This window comes from Archocentrus centrarchus, chromosome 23 (genome assembly GCF_007364275.1).
Source record: "Archocentrus centrarchus isolate MPI-CPG fArcCen1 chromosome 23, fArcCen1, whole genome shotgun sequence".
Classification (NCBI taxonomy): domain Eukaryota; kingdom Metazoa; phylum Chordata; class Actinopteri; order Cichliformes; family Cichlidae; genus Archocentrus; species Archocentrus centrarchus.
The window spans coordinates 3497375-3509489 of NC_044368.1; the positions used below are offsets into that span (position 1 = coordinate 3497375).

Below are 12115 nucleotides of genomic sequence, written 5' to 3' on the forward strand. Positions count from 1 at the left end.
GGATAGTATAGCAGAGCTGAGGTTCTTCCTTCTATTTTTGAGTTCAGACCCTGGACGAAGAGAGAACTTTAACAGAGACACACAACTTTAATACTGTTGTGTTATCAAAGTTAACATTAATAGGCTGATCTGACCTGCTGCTGGTATGTTCGTCATTTCCACTGGCCATTGCTGCCTAAATGCTTGTTACACTAATTCAGATCCCTGCACTGAACTCTGAGTCATTCAAACACTCTAAGCAGCTTAATTTTAGCCAATGCAATTCATTAAAATACACCCACATGTCTAATACAGCTCTTTAGGATCAGGTCAGAGTTCCCCAAATTCCTCAGTTAGCTTTTTTGTCAGATATTCTTTCTCGAATAAGGCAATCATTCTGCATTTGCTTTATGTCCTCTCCATAAAATAATGGTAATCACTCTGCAGTCAGTGTGTCCAGTAAAAAAAATTTCCTGGCATTCATCCTTTCCCTTAATGAGTCTTGTTATGATGCAGTTTTATCATATTCAGGCAGCATTTGTCTATATGGCAATATCTATGCTCATGGAGCCAATCACAATCAACTAAATACCCAAATACAAAGGTTAAAAGTGAGTAATTACTTTTATACTGTCTCATCACTGCCTTAAGGCACAGTCCTTATATGGTAATGCTTTTACTCTATCCAATCACAGCTGAGCTCGACTTTTTTCCATCAATTAACTGCGACTGTGTTTTTCACAATAACAGACAGTGATAAAATGCTGTGAGACGGCGCACACACACACACACACACAAACACACACACACACACACACACACACACACACACACACACACACACACACACACACACACACACACACACAGAACTCCTTATGAATCTCCCATAAGCCTCTGCTGCAGAGCTGTTTCCACATCAGATTTCTTCCCCATGGTGCCGGTGGGAAACAGACTGTGTTCTGATACATTTATTATTTCATGCACGTGTGTGTGTGTGTGTGTGTGTGTGTGTGTGTGTGTGTGAGAGAGTGAGTGTGTGTGTGTGTGTGATAAGTGGAACACACACAAAGACACGTACACACAGGCGTACGGCATGTGGTGTGTGTGAGTTAATCAATGTCGTGAATGCGAAGCTCTGACCTTTTCGAGCTGAACCACCTGCTGCTATAAGAAAAGTGTGTGTGTGTGTGTGTGTGTACCGTCTCTCTCTCTGCATGGTGTACGAGCTCCTGAAGAACCCCAGCAGCTCATCCTCGATGGCAGCATCAAAGCTCACGTTCAACCGGTAAACCCTCATCGGCTTCATCTCACGGTGCAGTGCCACGACATACATCTGATTGGCTGGGAAGGGGAAATGCCGGTGGATGCGCATGACTCCACCCCCAGGCCTGTTAGAAGGTCGACCTCCAGCACCGCCCTCAGCGGTAACTGTCACCCGCTCCACCTGAAAGAAAGGTAGAGGAATGAAGACACCCACGTACGTACCAACTGTTCCTCCACAATAAGACTGTTTAGAACCATGACTTATCTGTAAATGGAGATCATAATCAGATTTTTGGTTTTATATCATTAAATAAATAAAATCTGTTTTGACTTGGTGAGATAAAGGCAAAATGCACAAAAACACATCAACAAATTCAGTTGAGAGACTTCAAGCCAGAAAACATGAATGTGAACAGCACAGGATTTAAAAATGAAAAAAACCTTCAGGATATTCAAAATTCATTTTGATGAGTGACACCTAATGTTAACAGCAACTTGGCACAGAAAGCCTGCAGGGACGTTTAATAGGATGCATTAGTACATGCAGACTGTACTCCTGCATCCTCAGATACTCTCTGCACTCAGTCACATCCAAAACACCTTTCAAGCTCCTGACTACCTGTTGCTGCTCATGTTAATGTCACTTCCAGCCTGAAACGTGATAGTTGTGGTTGATTTCTGAAGTGGGTTGAAGTGACTGCTGACTTCTTGTGACCCTGCAGAGAAGTGCATGTAAAATGTCTGAACCTTTCAGAGAGAAAGTGAGAAGTCTTCCAAAAGGGGGTGACTTTAAAACCAAGACAAACTTGGATCACCAGGTGAATCACCAGGTGCAGTCCAGAAACCAGTGAGCGACATAATGATGGTCATGTCCATCTTTTATACACGGCCTGAGGACACTTCAGGAACCTCCACCCAAGCATCCACCTGTAGACTTTGAGTCTGTGGGCTTCTTGAGGGTATACTGATAACTGCTACTCCCATAGACTGTTTATAAAAGACAAATGTAGCCTCTGGGTTTAAAAAAAAGTCATTTAAAACTGAATTCCTTCAATGGGCAGCAGGGGGTGACTCCTCTGCTTTGCCCCTGAATGCCCCTACGTCTTAGTTGAGCTCATAACACAGTACCCATCAGTTTCTCAGTCAGATCCACCTCCTCGCTCATAAACAGAGATGCTGACAGCCAAACTCAAAGCTTCAAAACCAACAAATAATTTCATAGTGGCTTTGTCCATCTTTTAAGTACAGTCGAATTTTATTCTCCATTCTCCACTTTGCTGACTTTAATGACAAGTCACAGAACAAAAGCCAAATATCCACTTGGTGCATATTCTGCAGTTCCTTAAAATAAATAGCTGACTGAATTATTCCACTTAATTTATCCCCATTAGAGTAATTAGGTGTTGGGCGACGATCAAACACTGCATGCATACTGTAAGTGTCAAAACAGGTGTTCACACTCAGCTCTACCATGAAGATGCGCCCTCTGCAGTTCAGGAAAATCAGCGCATTTACGCAGCAAACCCAACACAGTGACGCACTGTTTTCAACATCTGCACATTTGCATCAGTTTCAGGCATTTACAGTTTTTCGGATGGACGCCATCAGCAGCCCCCGGTTCCCTGCCAGCTGTTGCTCTGAATGCTAGAGCTGTCGCTATGGTGATGTGGCAGGCACCACATGTACAACAAAGGGTGTATCAGAGTAGCTTGGGAAAAAAAAAAAAGTATCAGCATCTGAGTGTTTTCACCAAAGTAGAGAGGAAGGAGTGTCAAAAGAAAGAAAGCTCAGCAGATCTCAGTGTTTGTTCGCCTGCCAGCTTAGCCGCATTCATCCATATTTCATTGTGATGCTCTGGAGTCAAACTGACCAGATGATGAAGAAAGAGGCAGTCGATAGCTGAGGAGAATTAATACTGAAGGAAGAGGACAGCACCTGTCTCATTAAAGGCCTCGCAAAGCCTCACAGGTGTTCTGACTTCTGGCTGATTAGACCTGAGCTCAGGTTGACGCTGAGTGGGGATTTACTGGTAATTAAGTGAAATGTCACTAAACTCGATGCACTAACGATAATCATCCATCCAAACATATAACTTACAGGGATGTGTTAGCCAAGAACTCTCTGTACACACCCACACAGTCCTGTGAAGAGGGCTAATCAGCCACAATAAGTGCAAACACTTCTGTGGGTGTACCGTGAGAGCATACTTACAAATAATATTAAAAGGTCTGCAGATCAGCTGCTGATCTTAATCAGTTTTTTGTACGAAGCGATGCCCCCCCCCCCCAAAAAAAGGCAATTCTGAATGTCAAGGAAATGCAAAGTAAGCCAGTATTACACACACCTCCTGGAAAAACAGGAGTATTTGGGGAAAAAGAGTCTTGATCAGTGTACTGCTACTCTCAGTCCCACCTTCGCTCACAACAGCCAAATCTAACCAAAATCCACTCGTCAAACACTGAATTTCACAAGGCTCTGCAGTATAAACTGCTTCACCAAGAACATCTGGCATGTTTGCAGTCAGCTTCCATTAATGTGGTTTTAACTAACTAACGTGGCAATTTCCCAAAAACACATTCTTACCTCACCTACCTGCCTTCTTGCCTAAGAATTTGTTTTTAAATGTTTGTTTTCAGGCTGAATGAATTTAAGAACAGAAATTATCCAAATGGAACGGCCTTTTTTCTAACTGTATTAGGAGTCTCCCTCTGGGAATACTTGCCACCTGACCTAATCAACAAAGGTCCATAAGGGGTAACATCATCCATCATATTTGGTGCCTAACCAAACAGCATATAAAAGCAGGTGCAAACAGCAGGTCAAACTGGAAAACACAGACCTAGAACCTACTAGGGATAACTGTCTCATAAAAATTCAGAACTGGGGTACAAATAAATGTTGTAATACATCCATTTTTAATTTGGTAATATACTTTGTAAAAGCATGTGTCATGTTGGATTTTAGAGGGCATTCTGTTTCCTGAGGGTAAAAGTAGTTTTGCAGCTTCAGTACATTTTGGGTTTACACAGGTCAAAGAACAAGCAGAAGACAAACAGCTTCTATTTCTGGCACCTCCAACATGTCAGTAAATTTAACTTTACTCTTTTTGTACATGTTCATGTTCTTCTCTCATGTTCTTTACCCTAAAGTTGTACCACAATTCTCTTGTGTATCAAATAATTAATTAAAATGAATCAAATTAGTCATTATTACAAAAATGGATGAGTAACAGTGCATGATGGGAACACGCCCGGAGCAACGGGAACAGTTTGGAACCTTTAGGTCTCACCACTGTCACACATCAGTAATCCTCAGCCAATCAAACACCGTGTGTGTGTGTGTGTGTGTGTGTCCTTTGATAAAAGAACTGATCAATACAAACAGAGCCTGCTGACACAGAGAGGAAACATTGGAGATTAAAAGGATGTTTTTCAGGCTTTTTTGATGAGTCAGCTGACGCAGCGGCGCGCTCTGAGATGCCTTCAAATGTTCTGCTCAAACAAACGCTCTTTAATTGTTTGTTTGTTGGTGGCGGGTTTGATTTCTCAGCTAAAAAGAGAGCAACGCAGGGCTTTGGGGTGCATTTTATTTAGCTAATTTGGCTGCTTGCTTTCATCACGTCTGCATCTTTGCAGCTCAGTTTCACTCAGTGTTTACTGTGACAGAGAGACACAAGGGGAGGAACTCTTTAACATATGTGACATTCCCCCCTCCCTGCAAAGTCATTTTGAAGAGACGGCAACGAGTCATCGACAAATCTGTAGCAAACTGTCAAGTGTTTTGTAAAAATTGGTCAATGTGCAGAATCTGTCCAATGTGGAGTAGAGTGAAGCCGGTGAGGATGGCTTTAAAACAGATTTCATTACTGTTCTGTGATCCACGCATGACTGGAGAAGCCAGTGGGGTTTGAAAACTCTCCTGGTGTTAATGAACCCTTTGACACTCGGAATACCCGAGATTGGACCACAAGGAAGAGGAGAAAGCTCGCAGTCTTATTACAGAGGGCTTCCTGCTTCACACTATTGGACCTCTGGTAGAAGTGTTCCAGCCATGTTTGGCCTTAACTCTAACCCTTAATTACTGAAACCATGAACCAATGAAAATATCAATATGTACTCTAAAAATGTTGTAAAAGAATAATAATAACTGTTGCTCTGTGGCTGCATTGTACTGCAACGGTATATATATTTTCTCAAAAAGCCACAACAAAATTGTAATGCAATATTAACACTTTATTAAAATTTTGCAAGGCTAAAAAGTAAAGGTGTTCTCCAACAGTCCAGTCACTCCTTTTACCAGCAGCATCATGCAAGTCAAAATCCTGGACAGCTGTATGTTTGACTTTGGGTTAGATTTGAACATTTTAATCCTCCAATAACTTTCAGGTGGAGTGAGTCATATAGAAAGACCCCATCTATACAGAACAGGGGTAAAGCTGCAAAACTCGTAAACATTGTAAAAGCTCTTGAAATACAATGCACAGGGAGCAGTGTTTAGTCTTCATTAAAAATTTATCATATAAGCATAAAGAACCCAGTCTCACTCTAAACTAGTCCGGTGTGGATACTTGGCCAGGGCCCCTAGGCATTTCAAAGCATGAGTTACTCTCTAACATAAATTTTCAATGTGCTCGATTAACATTGTGAACACAGATATCCAAACCAGATATTTTCCAAAACTTAAGCAGGCAGTGCAGAAAGAGCATGCTGTGTCTGAGAGGCAAAAGTGCCGTTTTTAACCTGTTAACCAGCAGCAGGTCACCAGTGAACAGAGCCTGCCAAAGCCTTGAAGGGGGCCTAAGCAAAATTTGATTTTGAGCTTAACCGTTATTAATGCTGGAGCGTTGAAGTTGAATATAAATATTTTTGGGATGTATTGCTGTTTCAGCCCCATGCACACAAGCCCATTGAAAACCGCTGTATTTCAGTAAGATACACATTGTAAAACTATGTCATGGCCATGACATTGTGGAGGATGGGACAAGTGTCAGTGGATGCCATATTCAATCTAGAGGGCATAGGCTTTTTAGGAAATGTGTGATTAGGGGTTTTGACCTGCTTTTGGACATAATGGATGTGTTTTCATCCAAAAGATGTATATATTTGCATAACTGTGCAAATGCACCTAATTACAGACTAGTACCATATTTTTTGGACCATAAGGCGCACCGCATTATAAGGCGCACTATCAATGAACGGGTCTATTTTCACTCATAAGGCGCACCGGGTTATAAGGCGCATGATAAAAACATATGTAGAGCGAAGCAAAAGCGTCAGGTAAGTCGAACTTTATTCAACTCATTCACAATAACTCAGAATATTGTTCAGTTGTAACAAATACAGAAAAATACCCTCACATTTTAAATTCCTCATCTTCAGTGTCTGAGTTGAACAGTTGGGCGATTTCGGCATCAAGCATGCCGGATTCCCTCTCGTCATTATCCGAGTCAGTCTCGTTGTTGTTACTGTTTTGTTTTGGTTGCGGCAAACAGCAACCATTTAATTGTTAATAAAAGGGCAACTTTTGAGACAGCCAACAGCGAGTTTTCTTGCACAAAAGTTGGCAACAGCGCCGGCCGCTGATCGCTGGATTACGCACAAATATCCGGGGCAGCATAGATGAAAATAGGCCAGGAACATGTAGAATAAAATCCATCATTGTTTTCTGCGGTTTACTGCGTACGGTTTCTATTTTTGGAACAATGCTTCCACTTCTTTTTGAATTTATCTCCGGCGGCTTCGGCTGCTTTCCACACCTGCTGCACAGCTTGTTCCTGTCTAATATCGTCAGTAGAGTCATTTTGTGAATCTATGATGGACTGTTTTAGAGAATTCAATGAGGCCTTTGAACTGATCTGCCAGACCGGAGGAAATATCACTGCAGACCATGCAATGGTGCAGTGGTGTGGATGCCACTTGTAATACAGTACCACTCCAAATTATTGACTGGTACTGTATATGAATACTAATTATGCCGTATACAGAATTGCTGAACAATAGAATAATATCAAATACAAGTGGCCAGCAGTTGGGCCCAGTGTTACAATAAGTGCTGTAAACATGTTATTACTCCGTTATACCACAAAATGACGTGGTGGCACCCACAAATGAGGCATAAAAGCGAGGTTTACTCGTCTATCCATGCAACCTGACCACAGTGTGAAAACAACAAAACGCTGTCACCACAGAAACAGTGAGTAAACCAGTCGGATTGAACCACCACAGCTCACAGATGCACAGTTATGTCTGAACATGCATGCATGAATAAAGTCCCATCCAAAGAACCAAAGAACCTTGTAAGGGAACAAGGACACAACATAGACAACTAGACACAAGAGTAAGGAACACCAACGGAGGACTCAAACTACAACACAAGGAACAGAGACCAGGACTAAATCTATTTAACAGGACAATAAACAAGAAAAAGAGGGAGCCTTGACGGGACAGGAAGACAGGGAAAGCCTGTGAGCCAGAAATGGCATAACCGCTGCAGCATTAGGTCACCTGGATCACTGCTGATGCGCGTGCCTGCCCCAATCTACCAAATGCACGCTGACACACGAAGTCGGTCAGCGAGTAGTCTACTTATTAAATTATTACTGTTACGGTTGTGCAATTCTGGGGTGTTTTGATAGTTTCTTCTTTCTTTAACGACACTGGCATGTAAAATAAAAAAAAAAAAGTTTCATGAACATTTTTAGGTGAGCTTGGGGGCCCCCTGGTGGTCAGGGGGCCCTATGCAGCCGCACATGTCGCCTGTGCCTTGGGCTCTGCCAGTGAACCACTTAGGCATGGGATTAGGGCTGCATTTTAGACATATGCTAAACAAGCACAGTTTCAAATCAAAGCCTTACAGTTCTGTAACAACATTTCCATTTGCCTGTGTCTATGGCTACAAAGAGGCTGATGTGCACCCTACCCCTGAACACCCCTGTGCATGTGCAGATAATATACTGACAACCTCTGCAGCATATTCACCTCGACATGTAAAAGTGGATTCAACTACCACCTCTCACAGTTGTGTAAAAACTGAGCTCATTGCTATAAGATTCACGCAGCTCCCCTTTACCAACTGTATATAAGATGCTGCGCGACCATCAGTCACAGCATAGCTGAAACACCAGATTGAAAAAGGCAACACAATCTATGCTTGCAATTAACAATATAATTGTGTATAAATTATTGCATTTTTCCCCACACCCTTCAAAAGAGAAGCAACTGCCATGTGTTGAAGTGGCTGTATTATAACCACTTCAGCGACACACCGTAAAGCTGTAACCTTCATGCGTATGCGAGCACCTGTTGTGAGTCCGCACCAAGGGTAAAGGGGTTGTGTGGGTTTTGTTGTTATGATCTAAGACAAAATTGAATAAAATAAATAATAAAATCAAATATATATAAATCCAGATAGCACATGCCTCCCAGCTTGAATGGGCATGACATGTCTGACTTTTACTGCTTACTGTACAGACACTGTGATTCAAAGGCTGCATAAAACTTCGACGTGGGATACGTTTGTGTTTCTGCGCTCAGAGCTCCTCATCGCTTCATCTCCTCTGTGGTGCATTTGAAAGACTGGAACATCTAACGATTTCCAGGTCACAATCCGAGGATGTAGGAAGGAGGACTGGAGGAGGCATAAATTAGCCAAATGGAAGGCGCCCCTGCATGTTAATTTTACTTGACATGAAGTTAAACCATTGACTGTCTGGAAGGACTGAAACCTGGATGAGAACTGACAGTGTTTGTCAAGCTCGGGAAAACGGTCAGCCGAAATCTCAAGTGAAACACGTAGACTGAAAACCTCCACCGCGTTTTCTACTTTGCTAAATGCTGAGTGCCTTTTGTGCTTTTTTCTGAGCCTGTGAATTAAGCTGTCTTTTCAGGAGTGTTTCCCCTCCTCCTGCAACCAGCTGCTTCTATTTTTATTCACATTTTTGTTTTTTGGCCTTTCCACATCTTGACAATTTTTCTTTTCATAATGCATTAACTCTGAGGATACCTTAGGAGACCTGCCTGGCACCCGACAGCACCTCTTAATTCACAGTGTGCTCTGACACAAACACAAAAGGGGCTGCAGGGTTTTTAATTGGCCTCTGCCCAAATTAGGCAGATTTATCCCTCTCTCACATTAGCAGAGATGACCGGCCTGAAAAAATCACGTTGCTCAGGCGTTTCTCTGAGGCTTTCTCCCACCACGCACTTGTCTCAGAAATTGGGCTGAAACAGCAACTTTGACGGTTAATTAGCCTCGTTAAAGAAACCTCCGAGGCCAAATCTGGAAATAAACATTCTTTGTTAGAGAGCGCCGGGGTGTTTTCAGCACAGAGCAGACCACTGGATGCAAACAATGAGGTTTGTTTGGAAAGTTATCAAAAGGATCAAAATGTTTACATCAACAGGCTATGATGCATTTTGGCTTCACAGGTCTTCAATAATAAAAGTTCTTAACATCCACCTAATCTGGTGGATGCTAAGTTAAATTTATTGTAGATTTTAGTGAAATCCAGACCACGTTTTCTGATCATATTAGTGATCCCTGCCAAACTACGTACTCATGCCTTGAAGCAGAAATTTCACATAAGAACAGCAACTAGAAATGCGGAGATATCATTAAATTTGATTGTTGCATTCACACTTCTAACAGGAGTAACTGTTGCCATTGTAAAAGCTCAAAATGCTTTTTCTTCACTATCCTCTCAAGAAAATGGTAACGTTTGAGCCTGAGACCACAAACGCTCTGACGGTTTAATCACGCCCGAAGGAAAAAAGTACCCGATTTAAGACTGGCCGGGAATAACGCTGCTGACATTTCCAGGAACTGGGCACTTCAGATGCTGTAGTGAGATGCAATACCAGTAAAGATTTCCATTTTTCATAGCTTACTGAATTTGCGCTGACAAAAACAGCCATAACCAACAGCAACCAATGCATGGCTGATAACTGAGCTTCCAGCACTGTCCGTTTCATAAAGTTGACTTTATTTAACTACACTACTTCTGGTGATTCCAAAGTCCAAGAATTCTTGAATCTGGACGAAGTAGCAAAGACCTGATCCAGTACCAAAGTTTAATCAGATCAGTCAGGGTCTTATTGTTACTGCTATGGGTCTCATTTATGTTTAGGTGGATCTGTGCAAGAAGGAGAACAGGGGAAAAAAATTGTTCATCACATTATTTCTTAATGGCATGAAAAGATTGAAGGGAAAAAAAAATCTCCTGGCATGTAAGTTCCTCAGTGGTCTTTCAGAGGACAGAAAGTCTAGATTCATGCAAACAGCAGCAAATATGATTGTTGGTACTTTATCCAAAGTTGCTCTTTTTCACTGGAAATACTCAGGCCAGCTAAGGCGAGGGTGCTGCTGGGGTAGGGCATGCAGGTAAACACTCTCCCTTCTCTGTAAATTCAGCAGACTATTACCTCTGCTGTTCTAACACAGGCTCTGCTTAACCTGGTGTTTGGCATCTGACAGGTTAAAAATCTGACTTTGGACTTTTGCGTTCTGTCAGGGCCGTAAAAACAGCTCATGTTTGGTGTTTGGGTTCTTTCTCTGATAGGGTTCATGCGGGTTGATCATATTTTGGAACAGGTTGAGTATCTTTGGGTCTATTTGAGCAGCGTCTGTGCCTAGGTTGATTTTGGACCAGGTCCAAAGTTTCAGACAACTTCTAGCATGGCGATCATTCAGTTTGTGCTTCCTGGGGCTCTAAAAGGCTACATCTTTGAACTGAAATTATCTCGGTGTGTCTCCCTATGAGCAAAAATAGGAATCCTGTCACAGATTTGTCACAGAGCACCAACATACCTCTAAGCGATCAGCATGCAGCACAATGAAGCGGGTGGCATTGATGCACTCCAGCTCAATGCTGACTTCTCCGGAGAAGGTGAAGTTGTCCATGTAGACGGCCAGCCGCAGGTCGTAGTGCCGAGGCCTCACCGAGCCCGGTAGTCGCGAGTTTCTCCATGGCTGGACCACCTCATCGTCCCCTCTCTCCCCCGTCCTTTCCCCTCTGCTCCCATTTAGCTTTGCAGACCCTCCGGGGCCTCGGGAACTCGACTCCCCAGTCGTTCCATCGCGGTCTCGTCCACCACAGTCCTCAAATCGGACACTGAGCACCACTGCCACTGCTGTTACGATAATGAGGGTAAGTATGGAGAGGGCAAAGCCCAGCACCAGGCGCTTGTGCACCGTTATGTGGCGCTCAGTGGTTCGAGGCCGGACCACCACTGATTCAGCCCACTGATCTGAGAGGCCACGGCCGTTCCGCATGGCTCCCGGGCTGCTGTCGTTTAGTCCCATTTAGCTTCAAATTTCACTAAAAAAGCAAAGAAATAATCTCAGAGTTTAGAGTCAGAAACAGAATCTGATTCAGAAAATTATTCATTTATGCACAGGCCAGATTCCAGGTTGTTTACAGTGGTGTTTACAGTGTTTTTTGATCGTCCCAAAGATTCCAGTCCTCAGCCTGTCAGCCTTTCAGTCTGTGCCGATGAAACTCCAGCGGTTATACATCAGAAACACTGAACTCTGACCTTACTGCTGATGGGCTGTTACCAACATCCTTGAGCTGTGCCTACACATGAAAAATCAACACTGCGGCATGTCTTACATTTCAGTCAACCAAACTGACAAACCGGGGGGAAAAAATGAGATGATCATGTGAGTTTTGGTTTTGCGGTGAACAGAAACAAAAAAAAAATCAATGCTGCATGACTCGATTTCAAGAGCAGCAAAGACTGAGAAGGAGAGGGAGGAGGGGGGTGAAGAGGAGGAGGTATGCCGTTGAGGATGTGGCTATGCAGTGAGTGTACCATCCATAGACTGGAAATCAGCTGGGTAAGCTAAACACTTAACCACCGTGAGGCATAAC

The 12115-nt window shown here is 42.9% G+C and overlaps 1 protein-coding gene across 1 annotated transcript in view; it reads right to left on the bottom strand.

The window, feature by feature from the left end:
- Positions 1-11544, bottom strand: part of LOC115773465 (thyrotropin-releasing hormone-degrading ectoenzyme) — a 220608-nt gene extending 209064 nt beyond the window's left edge. The window contains exons 1-2 of the mRNA XM_030720212.1: positions 11050-11544; positions 1182-1426 (exon numbers count right to left, since the gene is read on the bottom strand). Coding sequence (XP_030576072.1) covers positions 1182-1426; positions 11050-11544 — 740 coding nt within the window. The remainder of the gene's footprint in view (positions 1-1181; positions 1427-11049) is intronic.
- Between the last annotated feature and the right edge of the window lie 571 nt (positions 11545-12115).